The 24968-nt window shown below is 41.3% G+C and overlaps 2 protein-coding genes across 2 annotated transcripts; both read left to right on the plus strand.

The window, feature by feature from the left end:
• Positions 1-2807: 2807 nt before the first annotated feature.
• On the plus strand, positions 2808-8753 carry LOC136424472 (phytanoyl-CoA dioxygenase domain-containing protein 1 homolog). Its single transcript, XM_066413079.1, has 10 exons — positions 2808-3081; positions 3454-3571; positions 4288-4388; positions 4698-4799; positions 4919-4958; positions 5244-5338; positions 5962-6067; positions 6248-6332; positions 7450-7636; positions 8232-8753. The coding sequence occupies exons 1-10, from the start codon at positions 2926-2928 to the stop codon at positions 8385-8387; spliced, it is 1146 nt and encodes a 381-aa protein (XP_066269176.1). The 5' UTR covers positions 2808-2925; the 3' UTR covers positions 8388-8753.
• A 13335-nt stretch (positions 8754-22088) lies between these two features.
• On the plus strand, positions 22089-24467 carry LOC136424819 (somatostatin receptor type 5-like). The gene is made up of 2 exons (XM_066413486.1): positions 22089-22656; positions 24189-24467. The coding sequence occupies exons 1-2, from the start codon at positions 22090-22092 to the stop codon at positions 24465-24467; spliced, it is 846 nt and encodes a 281-aa protein (XP_066269583.1). The 5' UTR covers position 22089.
• The last annotated feature ends 501 nt before the right edge of the window (positions 24468-24968 follow it).

Below are 24968 nucleotides of genomic sequence, written 5' to 3' on the forward strand. Positions count from 1 at the left end.
ACTGAAGTGGAGATGGCGCCACCGCATACACGTCTGGTGCGGGAGCACTTTAACTTGAACTTCACTCACCCCGAAATAAGTTGCGCAGCTCAGATTTCGGGGCAAAATCATATAGTATGAAGTCTCACATCTCCATCCACCGAATTTCACATCAGTCCCTGGAGTATAAAGTAACGACAGTCGTAATTTTGGAATTTAAGTCTGGTTCCACTTGGTCTATACGGACAAATAAGCATGAAATTACTTAAATCATTCGCTATAACGATACAATAAGCCCGAATAATAGCTTCCCCGTCAACCTCAATTCAACCATGTGGGGAGGGGGGCAGTGCAGCTACTTTCTGTTGTTTTCTTAGAAATAGAGTGAATAGATTCTTAGTCTGACATCTTTTTTAACTTCGTCACATAATAATAATAATTGGTTTATTGGTAATAAAAAAAAAATACCCGTTCAATGGTAGGGTTTACAATCACAAAATTCACAACAGATACATATTTGCTCCACACTTTGTGGAACTGTTGAAAGGGTCTGGGCGGCTGCCATTCGGCGCCAGCAATACGAACTTCCCCAACCGAAGTCAGGTACCCATTCACACCTGGGTGGAGTGAGTGAAGTCGTGTAAAGAACCTCTCTCAAGGGCACAACAAGTGCCTTTCTCAAGGGCAAAACATCGAGGCATACCAGTACTAGTGGTTTCGAACCCAGGCCCGCTCGGTTCTGGGCCAAACATCCTACCTATTGTTTGCGCCACACGACGCCACTATGTCAAATGTCATGCTGAAACTGAATTCTCCCCACGTACGAAAGCGATTACTAATTCATTACCACGCCAAATGGCGAAATCCCGGCACCCATTTTCGAGCTAATTAATTAATTTCGATCGCTCCAATCATCAATATCAGTGAAAAAGGGAAGGCTTAAGGAAGTGACTTACCGCACTCACGTCCACAGTTGCAATGTTGTTTATTTTGATGTTGCAAAATAAGCTGGTGAGGGTGTCAACTACTAAGTAAGTATCTACTGGTTGTAATAAAGAATCTTATACCTGTTCAGAAAATTTCATTTCATTTCATTTTATTTATACAGGGCAATAAATAAGAAATAACAAGGTACAGTTAGACTAGTCTGGGAGTTATCAACTAAGGATAAAGGGTGATCAAAAATTACCCTTTTCCCAGCCATATCAAACAGGTAATCATGTTCTGCACACTATTTTTACTCTACAGTAGGCTGACATCGCGAAGCTGCATTGCACCAACAGCTACAAGCGTCATGCTTCGTTCTCAGCCTGAGGTTTGACCGCTTTTAGGCCGACACCTTATGTCGTGACACCTAGCGGGTCACATGAGAGGTGCAGCAAATGGTTCAGTGACCATCGCTGCTTGTTTTGTTGAGACACAACCAACAGTTGCGCCATCTAACGGGGAAGAGAAGAAATGCAGTTCGACTACAAATACAAAAACTTATACCGACGAAAGATTTAGTCTCTATCAGACTCAGTGGTTTGCTTGAAAAACAGTAGAACTTGACCATATATAGGAGTTAGTCGTCCATAGAGGTACAAGTTTATGGACTAATATGTACCCTAGCTCTAATGACCAGGGAAGCCTTCTGCTAAAATATGTCTAATATTTTGGTCAACTACGCAAATTTTCAGTCCACATAGAGGTCTGGTAGAGACTAGGAAAAACTGAAAAGAAGTTCGTGTGTGTCCGTGTGAATATGTGTGTATGTGTATGTGTGTGTGTGTGTGTGTTTGGTGTGTGTTTATGAATCCATGTGTGTGTTTGTGTGTGTGGGAGGGGGGCATTGAATCTTTCAGCAAAATGATACTCTGTGGATGAAGATTACACATCGACGTCAACAAACATTGCAGAGAAGGACAACAACCTCAAACAAGACGTCATCTTACACTCTGGTAAAGAGGAAAAGATAGTTGCTTGAGGAATTCTAACACACGAGAACGGCATTATAAACTACTTACTGCACGACTGCTTCCCAGGTTGTCCATTGTAGGATATTAGGTGTACCTGTCCTGTTCTGTTCATCGACTTTTTTTTTATCTTATCAAAAACACGATAGTTCGGACATCACAAGAGCACATATCTTGTAATTTTAATAAGTAGCTTATTTTAAAGAATAAATACAATTTTTTGTGTTTATGACACTTAGAATAGAAAGGCACTTGAAACTGTGACCACCTATTCGACGAAGATTCGTATTACCCAAATATAGTCGCTGTACGGTACCGGTCTGAAGGAACGTGGATGTCAATCACAATTTTTGCCTTCGACCTTTTTTTATAAGTACGCACCTTTTAATCTTCAAGATTGGAGAAAGAAATAAAGAGATGCATCCATGTCCAAGATTTGAATAAATATGATTGGCAGGAATATAGACCACGAGATGATGCCAAATGAGTCATTATATAACATAGGATAGTGCATAAGAAAGTTCTAAGGCATTAAAAATGCCACACAATGTACAAGTGCATTGTTTCTCATTGTATCGCATAACATTTTGTAAAGTGAATACATATTTTGCGATACATTATATTTCATACAAATGTTTAGCAAAGTCATTATGGTATCATCATAATAGGTCTACGATCTGAAACCCTTGCAAAGGAAGACTCACACAAATGTCAATCGGAAAAAATATTTACACATTGAATAAAAGCTTGAGCTACACGGCACGGAAACTGATGTCTAAGTATCATTATGAGAGATACCTTTTTTCACACATTCACGGTGCCTTATCTGAAATCAACACAAAGAAAGACACACACGAATCCCCCGGAAAACTATTCACACATTAAGTAAACAGCATCGTTAAGTAAACTAGCTGGCCTACGTGTTTAAAACGGGGTCATCTTAGGTAACGATCTGGTTTGACCGCTGAGAACGAAGGTCGAACAAACAAACATGGCGGACGCAGCGCTGACTGACGGGGCACCTCCCTGTAAGAAGGTGGCGCCTCCTGTATCTTGTCCTGAGGTATATCTCACCAAACCTCCGCAACCGAAAAAGAAGAAACCGGGACAACTCACGGCAGAACAAGTCGACCAGTTTTTCGAAGAGGTAATTCTTTAGGAGATCATTGAAGCAATTATTTGTTTTAGAGCGACCTTTGATTCATTCAATAGCACTTAATTTTAGCGACATCACAGCACGTAAAGCTGGTACAATGCGACCTGTACATGACATTTATCTATAAATCATATAAAATGGCTGTTCGTGGAGTACCTTCAAGGTGGAAACTATGATAACCGGTCGCTTCAAAGTTAAAGAATGTTCCAAAAAGAAAACGCTCGGCACTATTCCGGTAGTTTTAAAATTCGGTGACGTTCTGGCTATAAATACATTTGGCCAAAGTTCGTCGAGTGTGTGGCACCGGGTTTACATCTAGTCTCCTTTGAATAAAAGGAGTGTTGCACCCCATTTAAACACAAGGGTTACGTCCTGGTGAAAGACTTCTTCACACCAGAAGAACTCCAGCCCGTCAGAGATGCGGTCGAAGACCTGGTGGACAAACTGGCGGAAAAGATGCACAAGGCCGGCAAGATCAAAGGTACGCATTTCTACGTAAAACGAGCTTGCTCAGATGCAAGGGAACATTTAGGGAACGTTATTTCTTAGACTATTACTTCTTTGGCTTATTACACATAAGGGCTTGTGAGTTCACGGTATTCTGGAGGGAAACATTTGTGAGCGACAGATGTCTATAGTTTTGCAGTCAATGGAAAGAACATGCTGATATTTTTACACTACATTGATGCGAAATAGCTATAGGGAAGAGCCAAGCGGTATGCTGAAAAGCTCGTAATGGTGGTTAAACATGTACTTCAGAGAGTTCATCAGAACACTGGCCATGAGAGTATATACTGTAGAGGAAGAAAAACCGGGCAAAGTTTCCTTGATTGTAAACGTTATTTATAGATATACATAAGAACACAATTTATGTGCAGTATGTACAGATTGCAGTTGCACGATCAGCCAGTGATTATATCCAAGGTCCCCCCAGGAATGTGGGTCACATTTCCTTTTTCCATAGATTGCTTTTCTGGAGTTCAGTTACCTTTGCTTATATAAATCCAGCTATTTTTGACTTAATTGATTCTCGAACCTTCGATCGAACTAAATCATAGATGTTTGTTTTGGCTGAGGTAATTTCATTGTTCGGGCACACACAAAAGATCAATGAGGCCCAAAGTGCAAGAAGGAGAGGAGAAAATCTATCCAATCTCAAATGATATCCTAATGCATTATTTGGCTGCACTTTTACAGACACTCACAAGGGGGCGGGGCTGTTCCAGAGGCTCACTCTGCTGGAGAAAGAGTTTCCCGGCACGGCTGTGATTCTGCACAAGTGGGGAAAACTGCCACAGGTACGTAAGGGCAGTCAGTTACACAAACCATGTCCATTATTTGTTTCACATCATACATATCCAAGGAAATTGATATATTGTTGTTACCCTTCTAGTACCTAGTGGCACATAGGGCAACAAGTTTTCTTCATGTTTCTGTAGCAGTATATACTTTTGCAGGGAATGGTTGCTAGCCCTTTCCCTTAGAATCATCATGTATAAATGGGAATCTACCTGCATATTCCGATCAGTAGATACCAAGGAGAGCAGAATAAGACCTTGTTAGCGCCATCAAACGACGTCATGTCTGATAGATTTTGTTCTCTGAAGGCGTTCCGAGACCTCTGGACGAACGAGCGGCTGCTGAACGCTGTGGAGCAGTTCGTGGGGCCGAACATCGCGGGGCACCCGGTCTGGAACCTCAGGACAAAGGTGGTTAGATATTTATAACCTAATTTGTCCGATATTTTTTGCAAAATTGAAACCCTATCATTCTCTCACATTCCGTTTGGTAGAATCATCACCTCTTGAACTGTTTTTTTTTTCCACAGACTCCAAGTAACGAACAGGTCACCGTGCCGTGGCACCAAGGTTAGTTTCCCATCCACCAGTACGTTGTGAATAGATGATGGCGGTATTGACTAACTTCATCGGTACACCCATGGATTGATTTTGGTATTGGTGAATGAATAGATGGAAGGATTGATTGATGGATGGATGGATGGATAAAGGAATGAATAAATGAATGAGTAGAAACTTTCTCATAATGTCTGCCTAATCGATTCTCTATCCATCTGGGCTTATAAGACATCACAAACAAGATGCTATATCGGTTTCCCTCTCTTAAGATGTGCTTCGGAATTTTTTTATTCCCAGACAACGCCTACCTGCAGCCCGCGTCTCTCGGCACCCTCCAACCCACCGCCTGGATCCCGCTGCTTAACGCCACTACCAAGAATGGATGCATGCAGGTTCGGTTATCGTTGGCAACTGTTTCGACTACCATAAAGGAGACAATTCATGTTTAAACTGTCTGGTGACTGATACTCCCTACCCTTCCAACATCACATTACTCTTGACTCACACTACTGTCGGTCAGTCTTGATAATGAGAGACTAGGACAATGGACCGTTCCCGTCGAACACCAAATGGAACATATAGGTCCGCAAGTCTTACAAGGATGCAATGTATGCAAATTCAGACCTAATTTTCATAATTGAATAAAAAATCCTATAATTCCGATCAAGCGTTTTTCAGAATAGGACTTTAAAACATGTAATGTATGTAACTTATGCCAGGCGGAACATGCATAATTGATGCTAAATGCCTGAATGAAATACTTCTAGACATACAATACTGTAAATTATTTTGGTAGAGAAGACCTTATATCACAATATGTCTACAAAAGATGAAAATATTTCATGGAGGTATGAGGTCTCGGATAAAAACAGGATTTACTTCACCTGAAAGTGTCTGACCATTGAAAACTACTCCATATCTTCAGTGTCTTAAAATTTACGGATTGTTTACCATGTGCCAGCCATACCCCAAGCAGCACCAACAATAAGATGCAAACCCTGTACATTTGCTCCAGATCCTCCGTGGCGGCCATAAGAAGGGCATGACGGCTCCACACGTCTGCTGTGCCGGCGGGACCTGGTACGTGGAGCTTTCGGAGGAGGACATGGAGGAAACACTCGGTAGATATTTTTTATTTGCCCTAGCTTTCTTTTCCGGTATAACCATCGCCTCCGTTTTACAAGTATCTGTCATGAACATAACAGAAGTGAAATGAAAGGACAATAGCTGAAAATCTAATTGAATTGAACTGTTAACTTAAGGGCACTAATCAAGGGCATATTTGTTGCTCCCGCCTGCAGGCTGCGACCTGAAGAAAGACATAGTGACGTGTGAGGTTCCCTATGGTGGTGTGCTCTTTCTCAACAACTGTATTCCACACCGCAGGTAAGGAGTTTCAGATTTTTACGTCACTCCAAGTAAAATGTGTGTGTGTGTGTGTGTGTGTGTGTGTGTGTGTGTGTGTGTGTGTGTGTGTGTGTGTGTGTGTGTGTGTGTGCGTGTGTGTGTGTCTGTCTGTCTGTACGTATGTGTGGTCGTGTTTGTGTTTATGTGTGTGTATTTGCCTGTGTGTGTATCTTTGGATGGGAATGGGTGTTTCGGCAAAGTACCTGTAGTTTCTGTTTGCTCTGTCATAGGGCGCTAGTCCTACTGAAATAGTTTGCCACTAATGAGGGGTTACAGTCTGATTGCCTTCTTCCAGTTTAAGCTTGGAGAACAACTTGGACGAGATGCGGTGTAGTCTGGATCCCAGCTGGCAGGACCCAAACAAACCGTTAGGGGGCGTCTTTGTGCAAAGGTCCCTTCCTATATGTTTTCGTTTACTGATTCATTACTCAGACGAGATCCGCTTGACCTCCACTGGCAGGACCCAAACAAATCGATAGGGGGCGTCTTTGTTTATCGTTCACTCGTTCATTCATCACATTTACCAAGAAGGTTATATTTTTTAGGTGCGTCTGACTGACTGTGTGTGTGTGTGTGTGTGTGTGTGTGTGTGTGTGTATGTGTGTTTATGTGTGTGTGTGTGTGTGTCTGTCTGTCTGTCTGTCTGTGTTTGTCAACACGATAACTGTCTGAGTGTCTGAGTGTATTGTCTTGATTATACCTTGAAATGATTAGATTCTGATTCCCCTAGTGGCTTGTTGTGGTACTGCAGCGGAACCTCCGGTTTTGATACCTCGTTTATCCTGTTCCCAGTCTGGAGAACAACTCAGACGAGATCCGGTGGAGTCTTGACCTCCGATGGCAGGACCCGAACAAACTGTTAGGGGGCGTCTTTGTGCAAAGATACCTTCCTATGTTTTTCAATCTCTCGTTCGCTTATTCATTCATTACCTTTGCCAAGAAGGTGCGTCTGTCTGTATGATTTTGTGTCTGTCTGTGTGTGGACACGATAACGCCTGCATAGATTGTCTTGATTCCTAATATGTTGGTAGGTCTTGATGAGACCTAAAAATGATTAGAAGTTATGATACTGATATCTCGCTTATCCTGATCCTAGTCTAGAGAACTACTCAGACGAGATCCGGTGGAGTCTTGACCTCCGTTGGCAGGACCCCGCCAAACCGTCCGGCTTCTGGGGAGACAAGAAGCACATCCTCATGAGGACCGAGGGGGATCCTGGGTACAAGCCTGTCTGGGATGGGTTTGTTGACGTCACCAAAACTTTGCAGTACGAGGAGAAGATGGTAGGTAGTCATTTTTCATTTTATCTATTTTACCAGTACATACACTCAGATCCCATGACCCGTTTGTTTACGTGCCCCTTGATACAATACAATATATACATTACTTGTGGACACCAAAAGTTATCAACATTAAAAGAGACTACGTCGATTGAGGTAAGACATCTACGTAATAAAATAGGCGAAATAGTAGTTACTCGATTTGATGTTGGAAACGGTCTATCTAAAATCTTCATTTTACTTCCACATCAATTCAAAGTTCGAGGTTAAAAGCCTGCTGTTTGAAGTATTGCTCAGTGTCAGTGGCTATGCTTTGTGTCATTAACCTCCATTAACATTAATCTCCCGGGTTGCATAAATCCGGCACTTTGAAAAACAGTGGATTTGAATAATATCTAGCGCAGTAACCGATGCCCCCCCCCCCCCCCCCCACACACACACACACCAAGAATGCACAGGAGTACATTAAACTGGGGGATGTTGGGTTAGAGATCTGTTTGGACGTATCTTTTCAGGGTGGCGGAATTTCGTACCCTGGTTAGCTTATTTAATAGATGTTACATATTCTTACATATTTTTCTGATGTATTTCAAAACAGAAAGGGCTTGGGGTAGACCAGGAGTCGGACGATGACGAGTTTAACCCGACCATCCAGGGCCCGTGGATGCTTCGTTGGAAGATCGTGCATCACAACAGACACACCAAGGGGATAGAGGAGGGGCATGACAAGATGTCTACATGGCACAAGGCGTAGAGTACCGAACACACACGAAACAAAAGAGTCAAGTCAAACATGTAACAACAGTACACAAATTATGTACTTCTTGTTTTTTTTCACTGTAACTGCCGCCACCGTGAAGTTAAAGTTTAGTGAAAATGTCCGTCTTCCTGACACCGTGAAATTTTGCTACCGTGAAAATAAATTAAATTACTGTAGTTAATCAGCTCTTTAATCAGTCAAAATTTAGTCACATACCAAATGTCTTAAAAATCTATTAATAGCTTCTTGAATTATGCCTTTAAACTACTAGAGAACAGAAACTCAAGCTGTCCAAAATACATTTTAACAACGCATCATCATTATCATCATACGATTAAAACATAGTGTTACCAACGATAATGTTGACTGCTATCTGTTTTGACACTGGCTGTACCGCTGCTATGCTTTGATTCAAGGGAGCTTACCAAGAGGTCTATCTGGTACAAGGAACAAACACATGAGAGACCAAGTTAAGCTGTAACAAGAGGGCACACAAACTTATTGTTATCAGCTCTTCAATCAGTCTGGATCAATGTTGTTCTGCAATTTCCAACGCAAAACAAAATCTTCGACTTTGTTAAATAATAAGCAAAGCTTTTTCGATCTAGTTACATACCAAATATCATAAAAGTTTCTTCAGTTTGGCTTTTTAAATCAAACGTAAAATCACAAGGGCACAACCACTTGCTACCGAAACATAAGCTACATGGTGAAGGTAATGATACAGCTCATACGGGCATAGTGTTACCTCATGACCTCAATAAAAAGCGGCCTACAAGCCGATTTGAGATTCTTATGAATAAGCACTTTGGGTCAAAATAATGATGGCGAATGCTGTTATGATACAGTATGCAACGCTGTTTTCATTTTATAGATGATGACAACCATTTTCTAGGCACATTCTGTGATCTTTAAAGTACCGTAACATTTACAGGTTCTTCACTAAAAAATGACCGCAATTTTACAAGGTTGTGTAAGCTCGAATATTGTTATCCGTGACAGGATACGTGTTGTTATAGGCATAAGGAAATATTGGGAGTCATTGTAACCTGTGATTTAGTGTCAGTGCTCGAGACCAATAATTGGGAATACTTGAACTGTGCACCATATGTAAACATTTAGATGCATAGAAAATGTGGGGGGGGGGGCACAAAATGAAATAAAATTAAAGCAAAACGTAAATACAAATATCACTGCCTCTCTTCAAAACTTGAATGTGAAATAGCTAGCTTCAAATTTTCATCAAGTAATACATGCTCAACAAATGTTTCATAATTTTCCTGACTCTTTCATTCAAAGAATATGCTGAAAACAAGTGTACAATAGCAGTTTCATGTATGTAACCCTATACTAATGTAAACATTTAAATGCACAGAAAATGTTTGGAGGCACAAAATGAAATAAAGTTGGAGCAAAACGTAAATACAAAAACATCACTGCCTGTCTTCAAAACTTGGATCTAAAATAACTAGATTCAAATTTTCATCAAGTAATACATGTTCAACAAATGTTTCATTATCATTCCTGAATTCGAATCTTTAATTGATATTCCTGAATCTTTCAACAATATGCTGTATATCTGTGTACGATTTACTCCCCAATCAGAGGTTCGGCCCGGCTGGTTTTTGACGTTTTTTAGGCGTTTTTGTCGGGCTTTATATTTTGTCCCGTTTCCTTTACGTCAGCAAGCATTGGTAGCCTAATAGCTAAAAACACGTCAAAAAACAGCCGGAGCCGAACCACTGCTTAGGAAAAAAATGTACAATTACAGTGGCTTTAAGTATGTAATCCTGCATAGATATCTATTGGCGCACTGGTGTACCCACAGACAAAAATTAGGTACACAGCTCCAATTTTGGGTGCACAAAAGTGCATATGCATCCAGCATTTCCTGCCTTGAGTGTTATATAAAGTACGCATGTCTGCGTAGAGGTTAATACAAGTCGACACTCAGTCGTGGCCATGCGAGGAGAGGCCATTATTTCTGGCTGAATAATATCTCCTTTAACCTTGCAAAATGCATCAGGAGGGCTACAGTAACGCAAGCTGTCACAGAGAAGTAGCAATTTGTCCAACACTCCGCCGCAACATGTGGCGAGGCAATCATCTTCAAATGGCTACAGGAATAATATAATCAGGAAGATGAAACACATCAGACATCTGTTGCTTACTTCAAACTGGCACTCTTTGCAAAGGAGAGAAGCACGACATAATTTCAATGCGAGAAAAACACTTCAGAAGAGATGTATTCTTGTCACATAACCATTCTGCTTGAATGTTTATCTGTATATGTTGGAACAGTCTACTAGGAAGATTTCAATTGCCAACCAAAGAATAATTTTTTAAACCCAAATTCGTGACTGTCTGGCTCGAGTCTTTGTCAAGAAATAAATGCATTACTTCTATATAAGGTATTAGTTTGATATGGAAATCAAAAACGAGTGTCAGGACGAGCATGGATCAAATATAGCAGACTAGTTTGTAGCATCCTCCGTCACAAATCATCGGATGGCAACAGGAAGAATATAATCTTGAAGATGAAACGCGCCGGACATCTGTTGCTTACTTCAAACAAACTCTATTCGCGAAGAAGAGAAACAAAATGCAATTTCAAAGCGAGAAAAACACTTTAGAAGAGATGTGTTTTTGTCACATACCCAACCTACTGGAAAGTTTATCTGACAGTGTATGGCTGGAAAAAGTATAAAGATTTCAATTGCCAGCACATAGAATCAGACTTTGTGCCAAACATTTGGAACTGTACGGCCGCAGTCTTTTTCAAAAAAAGAAAATTCTTCACATCTACATGTTGGGGCAACGGTTTGATAATTGTCAGTCAGATTGTAAGTCAGAACGAGCAGGAGTTAAATGTGGGAGATAGCTTATGGTTACCTACATCTTTAGGATGGTTTCACGTACATGATTTTGAATACGAGAAAAACACTTAAGAACAGGTTTTACTAGATTGATGAATAAAAAGAATAAATGAATGTATAGAAGGTTTTAACGTAGCTAGGACTTCCTTCAATTCTTATTTGGAGGATACAATTACAAAAATACAATTATACATTCTGAACTAGAACATTCGCTGTGTCGTCTTTCTTTTGACCAAGTGCATCTACATGTACCTGTGTGATGTACCTCAATAAAACAGTTCTTGAAAACTGTTTTAATCTTGATGGTTGCTCTACAGCTATGTATAGATATATATTTCTTCTCTGTCGATTTGGACGTTATGGATATAGCAAAATTCCACATTTAAGTTTAGGTTAAGTTCCGTTTAAGGTGCCTTTTTCTACTTCTGTGCGATTGCGATATCGCAAAAAGATTGGTTATGTCACAACTCATACTGACAAGATATGCATCGCTCTTATCAGCACCCAAACAGATGTATGTTTGGTAAAAAGAATTTGACAAACGGCTCCATTTACTCTACTGGAGGATAGTTTTAACTTGATGAAACAGCCTGTCAGTGTTTGGACGCAGCGTCATCAATTCACCACAACTAGGTGAAACGTTTTGTGACGAAAACTAACGTTTTCAAAAGCTTCCTTTTATCCTAAGTACCTCACACAAAAAATGCATGAGTACCTGAAAATTTTATGTATCTTCCATATTTAAAATCTTGTTCTCTAAGTTCAGTGCCCAGATTGGTCGGTGTAGCCTTGTACAGAGCAAACTTCTTTTTTTTAAAATTAATACAGTCAAACCTATATTAGTGGTCGCCTTTGCATTGGGACTACATTGTCATTGTGGAAACTTTTTGCTGGTTTCTTAGATTATTTTCCCCGTTTCCTATCATTGCGAACCCTGTCTATAGTAGCCATCTGCCTACTTTGACAATTTCTTTTTCAGTCGAGTAGTCACCATAGACATGCTGTCACTGCTGCCTCCATAGTCGAGCTACTTTCAACGGAAGTCTGTTTATCGTAGTCCTTTTATCATGAAAGATAAAATCACCCACATTAATAAGACTAGCTGACATCGCTCTTGGCAAGCTGTAGAGTAATGCCTCCTTAACATTCGTCTTTGCTTGTGTTAAGTGAGGATCTATATCTTAATGCATCTTGTGTCGCCAGTGGCGTAAACTCCTTAATGGATAGCCAAGATCGTCTTAAAGATTTCTAAAGTGTGACGTACATCCAAGACCTAGGGGCAACTTGTGTCACCATCTTAACATTTTATGTATTGGTTTTCAGGATACGTAAAGACGAGGAAAACGTATGACATTCTGATAACAGTGTACTTAGCCTCGTGCTTGCCTCCGCTGCATAAAGATAGTCTGGCCGTTGATGTAGCCAAACCTGTTCTAGTGACAGCCTTTACATAGAGACCGCCTGGTCATTGATACTACAAATGCAGTATGCTGTAAAGTCAAAGCTGTTCAAGTGACCACCTCTACATAAGCACCACCTGGCCATTGTGGTCACTTTTTCCTGATGGCTTAAATCCAGTTTCCAAATTGACTTATGCATTAAAGACAATCATGGCAAAAAAGTCCGGTGGGATGCTACGTTGGCGTCGTGTGCTGATGTTCATAAGAAGAATATAAGATATCAAGTTATCATTAAACAATTCATAAATTAATATTAGCATTCTTCATCTATATTTTCTGTATAAATCAAGTTTTCCCATCGGTGTAACGCCGTGAAAGTAAATAGGCCATCTACGGCCGTTGATCTCTACGATACTCATAACTGCTTCGCCATACAACCATACAACGGTCACTGACCTGTAGGACCCTTGTAACTGTACACCTACGTAACAGCTTGCCTCAATTCAAAATGGTTTTTAATTACGACTCACTGAATTGTTGATCCTGGAATTAAACCTGCCCTATTAAATAGTTCGTGTTGCGACATGTTGTAGCACTGTTAGTCATAATCGTAATCAGATTATTATAAGATGAATTGGCAATGTAATTTTAAAGACAATCAAAATATACTATAGTCTGCAAGGCCTGACACCACGAGGCCACCTACTCAGGCCCACGGGGAAAAACGGTGGAAAGTTTAAATATTCTACAAACAAATATGATTTTACAGAAACGGTAGCTAAGTACCGTGCCCCTTGGCAATCAGGAATAAAAGGAGGACAACTAGCCTGTCGCGGGTAGCTTTACAAATCCTTTTTCTTTCTTCCTTTCATGTTTGGCTTTGCTACCTCACTGAAGAGTTGAAAACGTTGTAAAAAAATAAAGAAGATATGACCCTTGTCTTACTTGTCTAGTCTTCTTCCTTTTTTTGATTTAGTAAATATACATGAATGTCCTTATTAATGAACAATAATGGGGATAAGAAAAAGGTGGGTCAGCCTCTGGCCTGAGTACTTATGCAGCTAATCAATCCATTATGCGACTAATTTGTAATACAGTATTCTAAAACAGCCCCAACACTCCTGTAATCACCTAAGAGCTGTAACACGAGTGTGAAGGTTGGACACGCTAGAGGGGAACATCTGGCAACTGGGCAAGACAAATAATCGTCACACAGTCGACTAGCTCTAGTTATCTGCACATGATGCTAAGAATGTTCCTTGATCCTCAAATGTTCTGAAGAGGGGCTTGCATTGACCTGATGGATCAAATGATTTGATGATGAATGGATGGATGACCTTTGCGCTATCTTTGCTCCTTAACGTCCTTTGTAAACCTTAAAAAAACTTCTGCCATCAAACATCTGCACATGAGCTTAAGCATCGTCTTCGACCCTCAAATGTTCTGAAGAGGAGCTTGAATCGACCTGATGGATCTAATGATTTGATGATGAATGGATGGATGACATTTGCGGTATCTTTGATCCTTATTATCGGCCTTTGTAAACGTTAAAAAGAAACTTCTTCCTTCACACATCTGCACATGAGATTAGCCATCGTCTTGATGATTCTGGGGTGTCTTGAGGCAGGTTTTATAATCGACCTGATAGATCTGATTGTTAAATGAAGCATGAATGAATGGATAGATGACCTTCGGTGCAGCTTTTTCGTTGAGGACATGAGTACTGATATTCAGAACCCATTATATATTCTTGTCTAGCCAAGCATTTCTCTCCAGATCTAACGGTGGCAAAGACCGTATCCAACTGGCAAATGAAGTTTCTATAGCCACCCAAGCTTTAAAGTTTCCTCTTCATCCTTTTAAACTACCTCCAAGCTCCACTTTTCCCTACAAATATCCGAAACCCAAACAAATGAAACTGGTGCATCTTAATGTATGCGCACGACTTCACATAACCACCTCTGTAGCCAATCAGCTACCAGCGTCAGGTTGTCACGATCAAACCGACCAATGACAGCCTAGTCATGGCTGTTACGTGAATAGACTCACGCGTGAAGCTCGGTACGTGCAGAAGTGCCGGACACATCTAATATTCTCCGTGATTTCATCTCCTCATCGCTGGAGCGCTCAGCAAAGGTCTGGAAGGTGTCGCAACAGAGAGGGAAGCCGGAGAGGCATCGGGGTAAGCGGGACCACTGTGTTTGACTTTATAATTCCTTTTTTTTAAATGTTCGGTATCATGTTCGTTATTATGTTCGTTTAACCAGTTGCTGCCGCGCCGCGTGTCTGTGAAGCTGGTGTGTTACGCCGAATGGCGGTTATACCGGCTATATAGATACAGATACAGATCAACTAGATATGAAAAACCAATGTGTTAATCTCGGCACAGTAGTTACTTACTAGTATCAATGGTATTTGCTCTCGACATTAACAGAGGCATAGAACTTTGCTTATTAAGACTGAACTGGCCATTTCGGTTTCTATGTAGTTTATTGTTTGTATGTGCCTCTTCCTTCTTTGTACAAGTGTATATTACATGAAAGACAACAGAAACTGGCTGCAGCATTGCACTATATATAGGAAGTACATCCGAATCTCTCAAAGGTCTCATTGCACTGTACATAGTATACATGTACATCTCCCAAATGTCCGACATCTAAGGACTAAATTGCTTTGCGATTAGCGTTCAGATCATATCTCCAAGTTCGACGCTTTTAAGCTCTTTATAAATTCCCTCTATTTGTCACTGATGCCTTTGACGTTATGTCTAATTAGTAATTGCACTTTTGACGTTGTGCTAAGCCGTCTACACCGTAAAATCGTACTTGCAATCAGATTATGGCTTTGGTTAATCCGATGTAAAGTCTGAGAGCTTGTCTCGTCAGTCGCTTCAGCTCTAAAATAAAACGAAATTGGCTCTTCAACGTCAAAAACGATCCGTAAAATTCATCATCTGTAAACGTTGATGGTAGCAAGACGATTTAAGCAGAGCTTTGATAGAAATTTGCTTAAGTTTGTCTTTGTCTCATTTTATGGAGCTTTTCTGTGGCGATGTAAAATAACTTACTATGCTTGAGTCCAGCGCCACTATATCAATTTCTCTGTGCATCGTGTTTCTAACAATTATTTCAAAAAAAGCTACTGAAAAATTGTAGGTAAAGGTAGACCCATGGCCTTCTTGTTCAGGCCGAGCGGGCTGTTGGTGGTTATCCACTGTGTCTAGTGCACGGTATTGGAAGGTGGCATTGGAAGGCAAAGCCCAACCTTCTCCTTTCATAGCCTGGGTGCCTAGCCTCCATAGCAGGCTCTGAACCGGCCTTTTGGGGGGCTAAATAATACACCTTTTGCAGTCAGCCCGTAACCACCACCCACCCCCGTAACACCTTTTGCAGTCAGCCCGTAACCACCACCCACCCCCGTAACCATTTTGCCGGTACTGGCAAAATGGTTACGGGGGTGGGTGGTGGTTACGGGCTGACTGCAAAAGGTGTATTATTTAGCCCCCAAAAGGCCGGTTCAGAGCCTGCTATGGGGGCTACTGGGTGCCAGCCTTTTTAGCTTACGTACGCTACCCAAGCAGATTGGGCAGCGTACGTAAGCTAAAAAGGCTGGCACCCAGGCTACTCCTTTCACGCCTTTTACCTCCCCGACCGAAGACAGGTACATATTTTTACACTTGGGATAAGTAAGTTAAGTCGTGAAAAGTGCATTTTCCAAGTGCACAAGATCGGTGACGTGACAGGATTCGAATCCAGGTCCAGGACCTCTGGATCAAGCACCACCCCACTAGAAGGTACTGAAAAATATGCGAATTTGTTGACAAACTTATAAGAACGTAGATCGCAGCAAAAAAAGACACGACTACAGTTCCATCGGTACAGAATTGTAAATCTATTCTCTCCTGGAGCTCCCGTCGAGAGATGCGACTGAAGAATACAGCTGTAACTAGTAACACATTTATTCGTCTTCAGACAACATTGGGAACTCAATATGTCTGGCTAGTTCGTGCGCTACATGAAATATGGGTTAATAAATGGCCGTTATATGTTCCCTTATGAATATGTTCCCTTGCAGATATGGGAAGAATACTGTAAAATTTTGTCACGGAAGTATCAACAGGGAGCCAATTTGGCAGTAAGGATCAGGTAGAAGATGGAGTAGATTTCATTGAAGATTGTAGCTTACATGGTGGTGAAAAAGAAAGTTATTTTGGGTGATGTGGACGGAAATTATCCCGCTTAGCAGTGTGAAGTCGAGCCAGTCAGTATTCCCCTGAGGATGACAGTAGAAAAAAACTACTAAGATGTTGGCAGATAAGTCCATCATGGTTATGTGCAAAGAACTGAGATAGCCATTGATTTATTCGTAGGGACGTCTCTGTAGCTCAACTGGTAGCAGTAGCCGCTGAAGCTCAACTGGTAGCAGCTTCAATGTTGAGCTCCTGGTCCCAATCAGTTGGGATCCGGGAAAAGGCATGATTTGTCTTTCGGAAGGGACGTAAAGAGGGGTTCTGTGATCGAAGAGGTGTCTTTGGATACGTTAACAGACACTGCAACAACCTCATTACTCAGATGGGTACCTACTAGCTGTACTTCAGATGAGTATTTATCAAGCTGATAACACTATATAACCATGTTAATTCTTTCACTTTAGATATTTGACTGGAACAGAACATTTTCCCCTGTTCCTTGTACAACCATTTTAGCAAAAAGTGTACCCACATTGCGTACCCCTCATTACAAATAAGCAAAAAAGGCCGGATTCATATATCTGATGGCAAAAACATTTATCTGAAGTGGTCTAAATAATGACTGTTTTCTTGAAATTCCATTTCCTACGGGAGGAGAAATGGCCACGCGATAGTAATTCAAGGTATATATTTGGGCTTATTGGCTGCGTTGCAAAAAGGAAATTTCCACAGGAGCAAAGCTTCAAAAGAAGGCTTTACTCACCAGACTGGTCACAGGTGGGTAAAAGGAAAGCCATCGATTTACAATAACACTTACGTGGTCTGATTTGTCTTTCCAATTGCCGGGTTTCTGCTAGAAAAAGCTTAAAAGTCTTTCCCAGCCAACACAGCACATAAGCTACATTAAAACTTATCTTTACTTAATTAAATGGTTTATAAAGTCGTTTTAGCCAACACAGCACGTAAGCTACATTAAAACTAATCTTTACTTAAATGGTTTATAAAATCGTTTTATCCAACACAGCACGTAAGCTGTATTGAAAGTTATCTTCATTGAGCCTTTACCCTTTTGGTTGAGTGTATACATGTTCATCAGCAGTTAGCATTAAATCTAGGTAACCTCGTGCTCCATTAACATTAATCCGCGGGGTCACATAAATCCGCGACAAAGGAAAGCAGTGGGTTTAAGAGATATGTCGTATAGTGCAGCCCATATTAAAATTGATCTTTATTTCACCTTTAGTCTTTTGGTCGAATGCATATGTGTTCATTAGCATGTATAATTAACACTACTTTTTCCTAACTTATGACCAATCCAGAGACCCTCCTCTACAGTACTTTGACCCCCCCCTCCAGAGCCCTTCGTAGCTCTTTAGTATCTTGCAGGTTATTTTTTTTTAATCACTACGTAGATTGTCCAAGTAGGTGACTCTATTCCCCTACCTCTTTTCCCCTCCTAGAAGGCTCCCAGAGTACGAGATGGGATTATAGCTAAACTAGGACATAGGTAGGCTTATCAAGGATTTAAGACAAATTTGCTTAAGATGGCGATACCGTATCTATGCAACCAAAACAAAACAAACAAGGTGGCAGGAAATATACCACATTTTAGCTTTATCCGTCTTAGGTAGATTCCGCTTGAGCAGGCCAACGTTTACATTTCGTCTAAAGCATACTTATTTGGGATCAATGCAACCAATAGACTAGAAAGGCCGTCATTTGCCCCTGAGCAAATACAGCATGTTTAGCCATACTCCTCCCCATACAAGAAGTGGGCTGTCCCAAAATAACACCTGGGCAAATCAAAATATTAACTGCATGTAGAAAGGCAACATTTGCGAGAGCATCATACTTCGCCAATCTCCCTCCCGATGCATAAATTGACTGTTCCAAAATCACCCGTGAAAAAAATTCTTTCTAAGAGTTCTGCGAGACCCCAAGAGCTTCTTACTGCAAAGGCTTGCATGTGTTCCTGCAATATGACCTCAGGTAAACTAAATAGAACACATGTTCTTTGGCCAGTAGCAAATGGAACGCCCGGAACCTTAGATAGAACATGGATTCCTTGGCCAGCAGCAAATAGAACATGGAACGGGGATACCACTTTTGGCCTATTTTTGGTCTGAAAATTGGTCCAAAAGTCCGCCAAATGTAGCATTTTGAGGTGATGTACACCAGAAATGTGATTGAAGTCCTGTAGGGACATATTCAAGGCACCCTTGTGCCGAATTTCAGATCATTTGCTTGTAATACCAGGGCACAGGAGCCAAAAATATAAAAATTGCCTAAAAATGCCCCCAAAAAACTCCATAAAAATGATTTTAAGGCCTGTTTGAAAGCAATTTTAAAATCACCTGAGGGTATTTGCCTTCTTTACCTCCATGCCAAATTTTAGGTCGGTTGATTAAAAAATGGCAGAGTTGAATCAATTTGAAGTTTTGGCAGGAGGAGAAGAAGAAGAAGAAGAACGTGAACAAAAACAATATGTTGAGCCATACTAGGTTTGGCTAAACATAATAATAAATAAACTGACAGGGGCATACCTTATTCATACAAGATGCTCCCAGGGTACATTTACGTTGCCTGCCGACATTTACCTTTCGTCTGGGCATATTTACCTTGGATTCAGACTGCCCTAGCATTTAACGACCAATACACGCAATCCCCATCAATACTGGTACAAAGAAACACGACAAGCAATCTTTGCCAAAGTGCGAATGGAAGACACATTTTTTTAATAAGCGCGTGACCTTCGGAATACCATGTGAAAACATGCTGATATTCGTGTATGCGAAGGACGGCTGCAAAATTGTGTCTCGCATATTATTACGTTTAGCTGTACTTCGAGCAAAATAACAAAGAAACTGGTAGATGCATGCCAAATTTTCATACAAGATGCTTCCTGGGTACTTAAACGTAGTCTGTCAACATTTACCTTTCGTCTGGGCATATTTACTTTGGATTTAGACTGTCCTGAAAAACGACCAATTCATGCAATCCCCATCAATACTAGTACAACGAAATACGACAAGCTCTATTTTCCGAAATGCTAATGAAAGCCACCTTTTTATACGCTTGCAACAGACAAATACTGCATGAAGACATGCTAATATCCGTGTATGCGGAGCACTCATGCAAAATGTTGTATGATAAAACATAACGTATAGCTGTACTTCAAGCTTACGACCGACAGATACTCTATGAAAATATGGTAATATCTGTATATGCATAGGATTTCTGAAAACTGGCAAAACATACAAATGGCGTATACACGGCTGTACTTTAAGCTCCATGCGTCAGCCCGGAACTAACTACAGAACACAGCCTGGCTATCTTTAATCCAGTCTAAGCATATAACATATTTTTCAGAATGAAATCCATGCCAAATATAAGATTGATTGCCATTGGTTACTTGTTCCGGCTTCCCACTATCTTCAGCTTCACCCTGTACCATCCTCATCTTGAATATCTCGAATACATCAATCTTCCAAATATCCAGAAGCATCCAATATGAGATTCCACCTCTGGAATACTTCCAAGAAAAAAAAAGGAAGAATGATGAGCGAAAGCCCGACACGAATTATGGTCATTACATTGGAATAAGAGATATAAAAATATACGACTAATTCATCGCCTCACTTGATGAAAAAAAACAATCAAGTTTGCCGGCAGGTCGTTTCTTGTTGAGACCATGGAGGAAGAGGAAAAGGTGAATTGAAAATAAGAATTCAACAATCCTCCATTAAATATAAAGAGTTTTTTTCTCAGATTTCTTTAAAAAATATAACACGACTACGTTCTGCTATAGAACACGTACTTGCAATTAGCCTCCGGACAAGAACTTGCAATAAACTTTCATATCTCCACTCACGCGCGCATCCGAGTGACCACGATTGCCATTAATCAGAAAATAATGACAAACTTCCCACCACAATCATCGATTGCTGCATTGTAAGATCTATAAATTTGCTCATAGCAATGCAAGCCGCCGTAAGATTCGTCATCTTAACGCACGATCGGCCAATAGATCACTGTGTTTATAGTTTCTAAACGGAGCAGTTAGCTTCAAATTGGGCAAAATGTGTCCGAACTATGGCTGAGATGATCAGCACAGTGGGCAGTAACGGTTTAATGAGGCATTTAGAACCAGGCTACAGCCTCATTGTTCTCTCTATGAGCGACGGGGATGGATGCGCGCAGCTCGCTAATTTTCAAAATTTCGGACTATTATTTTGAAGGTGACCCAGCATTACAACTACAGACGGAATATTGAAAAACAAGTGTTAAAAGTGGTCCTAGACAAAACTCAGATTCATCCATTTTGAGGCCATCACCTTGTTTTACCTTCATAGATTGCAAACAAACAACTTTTCTTACCAGTCATGCATTTCAATGAAGATGAACATCCCTTTACTACGGATTTTTTAAAGATACGATGATAAATGTAAAAAACTAATTGTTCACCTTTCTTTCCTTCTTTCTTTCTTTCTTTCTTTCTTTCTTTCTTTCTTTCTTTCTTTCTTTCTTTCTTTCTTTCTTTCTTTCTTTCTTTCTTTCTTTCTTTCTTTCTTTCTTTCTTCATTCTTTCATTCTTTCTATCTTTCCGATAAAAAAATGTTATACTTCCCAACCCATGGATAAATTCAAATATATTCTAGAAGGCATTACCCTACGCATACCTAAATACATTAAAGAATGGTTAGGTCTTAGGAACTTTTTCTGTAGTATGCAATTTGGTATGCAATGACAGAAGGCTCTACAGTTTGCATTTAGGCCCCGAAAGGTGTCGCATCATTTTGATGTTGTGATCCTTACCGCTTTCTGAACACAGCTTGTATGCTGGATAACAAGGTTCTCTATCCACAACAAAAGACATACAATGGCAGCCAACGGTCCGCTGACCGTCTGTCACCGTCTTGTAATCCAGTTATTCTCCAACCTGATAAAGTTCTTCACGACTGCTTGTATACTTATTGTTTATGCATGGCTTCCTGAAACCCGTTTACTCAAAGCTTCATTTGCTTTTTCCACCACAGGATAGGCCCTCATTAACTCATGGAGGACCACTTCTATGAAGACTACTTTGAATTCGACTACAGCTATCCGCAGTACAACTACACCTTTAACAGCTTTTTTGAAAATTCACCGTATGCTTAATTTTTGGGGGGTAGAGCTTCCAAAAAACAGTTTATTAAAAACATTGTTTTTCACTCTTTCCACCACAGGTAGTTATGGAGGACCACTTCTTCGAAGACTACTTTGAGTTCGACTACAGCTACCCGCAGTACAACTACACCTTCGACAGCAACTTCACGTACTACCTCCAGGACCACTCATGGGACGTCATCATCTACAACGTAGTTGCTCCCGTAATGCAGTGCGCCATCGGCATAACGGGCCTTATCGGCAACGGTCTCATCATGTACGTCATCTTCAAGTACGCCTCGATGAAGACCGCCGCAAACGTGTACGTCTTGAACTTGGCCGTGGCAGACTTTCTTTACTGTCTCACCTTCCCCATCTGGACCATAGACTACATCATGAGGATGTGGATCTTCGGAAGAGCCATGTGCAAGATCGTCCGCTCCATCTTCAACATCAACACCTTTGCCAGCATCTACATCCTGACCATGATGAGCATCGAGCGGAACTCGGCGGTACTGCACCCGGTGCGGAACCGGACCGACCGGTCGCTGAAGAAGGCGAAGCTGATTTGCGGAAGCGTCTGGGTGTTCGCGCTCCTCTGTTGCCTGCCTTACATCGTCTTCGCAGATACGGTTGACTTTGGCGGAGTGCCGGTATGCCTGATCCTTTTTATTGTTATCAATATAAAAATGACCTCTGAAAGCAGACTGCTAATACAGGAAAACCAGCATTCGGGTTCGGTAGTCCAGGATGGAGGAGAAAATTTCAAACAACTATACACAATGACATGTAGTTAGAATGGCAAATTGTAAATTGAAGGGTTCATGTCAGGGAAAGGTCAATCAACTTTTAAGTGTTTTGTGTCAGCCATATAGATTTGACTTAAAATCAAAATATTTCTCTTTTATTTTTTTTGCTACATGAAAGGTGAACATCATCTGAATATTTTATACTAGTAACCGGAAACAAATAAAGTTTTCTGATCGATGGCCAGGGACTATAGGGCGTATTCACGTGACGTCATCACCCCTGCCCTCCGTGGGCGGCCATGTTGGTGTTCACCCTGCAGCGAAGTTTCTCGGTGTCCGACGGTCTCTAAATTTCCAATGAATGCGAAGTCGTCTGATCGCTGTTTTATCATATACAAAGAGTCTCCAGTCTCACATCCTTTTCGCTACAAAAATTCAATTTCACCTACTGGAAATGACCCATTATCGACGAGCGAGGAAAGGTTTTCCCCAGCAGCCTACAAAGGGCGGCCTACAAACATGGCCGCTAAACTGTTAACAGAGTACGCATACAATCAGTTCACAGCATGCAAGTGTTCCAAGGTCTGCAACCACGTAGTACAATGTCTTGAGTGTCGTGAAAATTGTCGTGAAAAGTGACATTTTGTTGACAGGGAGTATGTTATGATCGGGAAAGTTCGACGTTGAAAGACCCCCACTAAGTTTACGAACGTATCTCAAGCAACGACTACACGGTGCCGCGACTGTGTTACACAACGGGCCTGTAATTTGCTTTTCTACCAGATACAAAAGGTTTCCATACACACACGTTGATTCTCAAACTTCAACTATTTAGATCCGCTGCTCGTATGTCAGAAATCCACTTTTGTTTCAGTCGTTATAGTCCCTTCGTATGTTCCCGCACCAAGCCCGCACCTACACTAGAAACGTAAAACCAATCTTACTGTAACCCGATCGGTGATTGCTTTATCAGTCCCAATCCAACATCTGACCACGAGGCAAAACACCATGAGTATGAGACAAAACGTTTTGAAGGGAAATTGTGAATGGCGTAGAAAACATCTGCCATTTATACGGAGAGTTCCATAGGGCTCCACTATCAAGTGAGCACCAACATGGCCGACAGTGCTCGTTGCTAGGGGGCGGGTCACGTGACTGAATACGCCCTATAGCTAGGGCAGGGTACCTGACTTAATTAGGTGCAGGAGGTAAAAGGCATTGGAAGGAGAGGGTTGGGCTCCGTCTTCCAATAATGTGCCCTAGTCACAGTGGATAACAGAGGTTTGGTATAAAAACCTAGTTCTACCAGATTTGTCCATAGTCACTGAGAAAGATAGCGGATGTTATCTGAGACGTCGGACTGTTTCAAAATTTCATCCAGTTGCTTGAGTAACTAGTTTGGGTGTATGGGACTACCTTTATATTTTTCTCCACAGGTGTGCCTGTTCAACTGGCACGGCAGCGCAGAGACGCAGGAGTGGTGGCGCAGCGTCAACGCCATCTACCTGATGGCCATGGCGTTCCTCGTCCCTCTCTGCGTCATGATCCCCAACTACGTCCTCATCTACCGCAAGCTGCTCAACACGGAGGTCATTCCACCCGAGTTCAGGCGCGCCGTGCGGTCACGCCACCGCGTCACGCGCATGGTCATCGTGGTGGTGCTCACGTTCATCGTGTGCTGGCTGCCCCTGCACATCGGAAACGTCATCAGGTAATGCGGATTGTAGAATGGAATAGAATTAAACTGAACAGAATAGAATAGTAAGAGAAGAGTCGAGAAGAGTCGAGTCGAGTCGAGTCGAGTCGAGTCGAGTAGAGTAGAGTAGAGTAGAGTAGAGTAGAGTAGAGTAGAGTAGAGTAGGGTAGAGTAGAATATAGTAGAATCGCGTCACCTGCATGGCCATCGTGGTCGTTCATTGTGTGCTGGCTGCCCTTGCACATCTGAGACGTCATCAGGTAGGACAGTGTAGACTAGACTAGACTAGACTAGACTAGACTAGACTAGTAGACTAGTAGACTAGTAGACTAGATTAGACTAGACTAGACTAGACTAGACTAGACTAGTAGACTAGTAGACTAGACTAGACTAGACTAGACTAGACTAGACTAGACTAGACTAGACTAGTAGACTAGTGGACTAGTATACTAGACTAGACTAGACTAGACTAGACTAGACTAGACTAGACTAGACTAGACTAGACTAGACTAGACCAAAC

Source organism: Branchiostoma lanceolatum, chromosome 18 (genome assembly GCF_035083965.1).
Source record: "Branchiostoma lanceolatum isolate klBraLanc5 chromosome 18, klBraLanc5.hap2, whole genome shotgun sequence".
NCBI lineage: Eukaryota > Metazoa > Chordata > Leptocardii > Amphioxiformes > Branchiostomatidae > Branchiostoma > Branchiostoma lanceolatum.

Coding starts and splice junctions, on each gene's coding strand:
- LOC136424819 (XM_066413486.1), top strand. CDS start 22,090: ATGGAGGACCACTTCTTCGAAGACTACTTTGAGTTCGACTACAGCTAC. Junction 22,657..24,188: donor TTGACTTTGGCGGAGTGCCG/GTATGCCTGATC, acceptor TTTTCTCCACAG/GTGTGCCTGTTCAACTGGCA.
- LOC136424472 (XM_066413079.1), top strand. CDS start 2,926: ATGGCGGACGCAGCGCTGACTGACGGGGCACCTCCCTGTAAGAAGGTG. Junction 4,800..4,918: donor TCTGGAACCTCAGGACAAAG/GTGGTTAGATAT, acceptor TTTTTTCCACAG/ACTCCAAGTAACGAACAGGT. Junction 7,637..8,231: donor TGCAGTACGAGGAGAAGATG/GTAGGTAGTCAT, acceptor ATTTCAAAACAG/AAAGGGCTTGGGGTAGACCA.